At 38.2% G+C, this 2,377-nt stretch overlaps 1 protein-coding gene across 1 annotated transcript; it reads left to right on the top strand.

Annotated features, from left to right (window-relative positions):
* Positions 1-644: 644 nt before the first annotated feature.
* Positions 645-1,913, top strand: LOC143039005 (uncharacterized). Its single transcript, XM_076208848.1, has one exon. The coding sequence runs from the start codon at positions 645-647 to the stop codon at positions 1,911-1,913; it is 1,269 nt and encodes a 422-aa protein (XP_076064963.1).
* The last annotated feature ends 464 nt before the right edge of the window (positions 1,914-2,377 follow it).

Genomic DNA, 2,377 nt, shown 5'->3' with positions numbered 1-2,377 from the left:
TTGTACGGCAATAATGGGTATCCAATGTACAAGAGAAGGGCTATAGGTGATGGAGGTAACAGCTTCAAGAAGTTTATTAAAGGAAAGAAAATAACTGTTGATAATTCGTGGGTTGTACCCTATAATCCTTACCGCTGTCTAAAGTATAACGCTCACATTAACGTGGAATGTTCAAACTCTATAAAGGCTATAGCATACGTAACAAAGTACGTGAACAAAGGATGTGACAGAATATTGTATTCGAAGACGGGTGAAGGTGAAGTTATTAATGAGATCAAGAACTATCAGGACTCGAGATATGTCAATTCTAATGAAGCTACATGGAGGATATTCAGGTTCCCAATACATAGGAGCTATCCTCCTGTAGTTGCTTTAGATTTACATCTAGAAGGAGAAAATGAAGTATTTTTTAGAGAAAATGTAACCACTTCGGAGTTAGAAAAGAAAATTGAAAAGGACACACATCTTACCACTTTTTTAAATTTGTGCAAGGAAAATAAGTTTGCAGCAAGCCTTTATTATCATGAACTACCTAGCCATTCATATTCAGTGACACTACTTCGCGATGGATAGAGAGGAAGAACAAGGCGACTGCCCTCGGTAGGATAAGAGCGGTATCTAATAAGACAGTGGAACTGTTCTATATGCGTATGCTTCTCACACATAAGAAAGGTCCTGTATCGTTTGAGAGTCTAAGGACGGTTGAAGGTGTCATATACGACTCTTACAGGGAAGCTGTTAAGGCCTTAGGTCTGCTAAACGATGAAGAAACGTGGCTAAAGACCATCATGGAAATCATTTCCTACACTAACGACAGAGATCAACTCAGAAGCACGTATGCGAGTGTGTTGGTGTTCTCAGACCTAGAAGATCAGCGAGGCATATGGGAAGAAACGAAAGATCTGTTTGCAAGCGATTTTCTATATGCTAGAGGTTTAACGGAATATAACGAAGAAATATACCGTGACGCTTTAGACGATATACAAGAAAAGGTATATAACAATGGCGGAGCCAAAATTGAAGAATATGGACTACCTCCTTCAAGAGACGGTAAGAAGTCGTCTAATATAATCCGCAGAGAAAAGTCATATAATAAAACCAGGCTAGCTGAAGAAGTTAAGGAGAAACTAACAACCATGAATACAGACCAGAGACACTGTTACGATACTATCATGGAACGAGTAAAAAATTCCAAAAACTACAGTAACAATGGATTCTTCATCAACGCTCCCGGAGGCACCGGGAAATCATTCTTATTGAACGCTCTTTTGGACACTTTACGTTCAACGGAGAAAATTGAATTGGCGATCGCATCTTCTGGCATAGCTGCAACTGTTTTACACGGAGGAAGAACAGCACACAATATGTTCAAGATTCCTATAATGGATCATAAAGATGTGCGTGCATGTAGTGTTAAGAGAAACAGCGAACATGCAAGATTACTTGAAATGACATCTTTAATCGTTTGGGATGAAGCGGTTATGGCTAATAAGAATGCCATAACTGCCTTAGATATCACCATGAGAGATGTACTGGGTAACGATCTTTTCATAGGTGGCGTAGTTTTCGTGTGTGCGGGAGACTTTCGTCAGATTCTTCCAGTTGTACGTGAAGGAGGGAGAGGTGATGAAATAGATTCTTGCATAAGATCAAGTTATTTCTGGAGCTCCTTAACACACTTGGAACTGACTAAGAATGTAAGATTGAAGAATAATGATGTTCTAAATCGTGGCTTCGCCGAAGACCTTTTAAAGTTAGGTGTGACACCTTCTGACGAATATGAATTTCCTCTTAATTTTGGAGTCTTAGTTGATAGTAGAGAAGAATTGGTGAATACAGTGTATTCTAACTTGGAAGATAACTTCTTGAACGTTTCTTACTTTGAAAAGAGAGTCATAATCACCCCCAACTAACGATGACGTGGATTGTGTCAACAATATTGTTTTCAAGAGACTAAAAAATGAAGAATTCGTCTATCGGAGTGAAGATAAATCCATAGATAATGAAATGGATATTCAAACTTCAGTATACAACTCGATCAATAGCCCTTCTATACCTCTTCACGAATTAAAATTGAAAATAGGGGCTGTTGTGATGGTTTTGAGAAACATTTGTCCACCAAAACTTTGTAACGGCACAAGAATTATGATAACCAATTTAAAGAAGCATATAATAGTAGGCAATATCCTTACTGGGGCTTATAAAGATGAACAAGTAATGCTCCCTAAGGTAACTTTAGATTCTACTGATACTTCTGTCTTCTTTAAAAGGAAGCAATTCCCCGTTAGATTATGTTATGCTATGACTATAAACAAGTCTCAAGGGCAAACATTTGATACGTGTGGGCTACTGTTAGATAGTTCCCAATGCTTTGCTC

This window comes from Oratosquilla oratoria, chromosome 25 (genome assembly GCF_046742065.1).
Source record: "Oratosquilla oratoria isolate Oo_2021 chromosome 25, ASM4674206v1, whole genome shotgun sequence".
Classification (NCBI taxonomy): Eukaryota; Metazoa; Arthropoda; class Malacostraca; order Stomatopoda; family Squillidae; genus Oratosquilla; species Oratosquilla oratoria.
The sequence above is the reverse complement of the archived record's forward strand: the minus strand, read 5'-3'. Positions and strand labels throughout refer to the sequence as shown.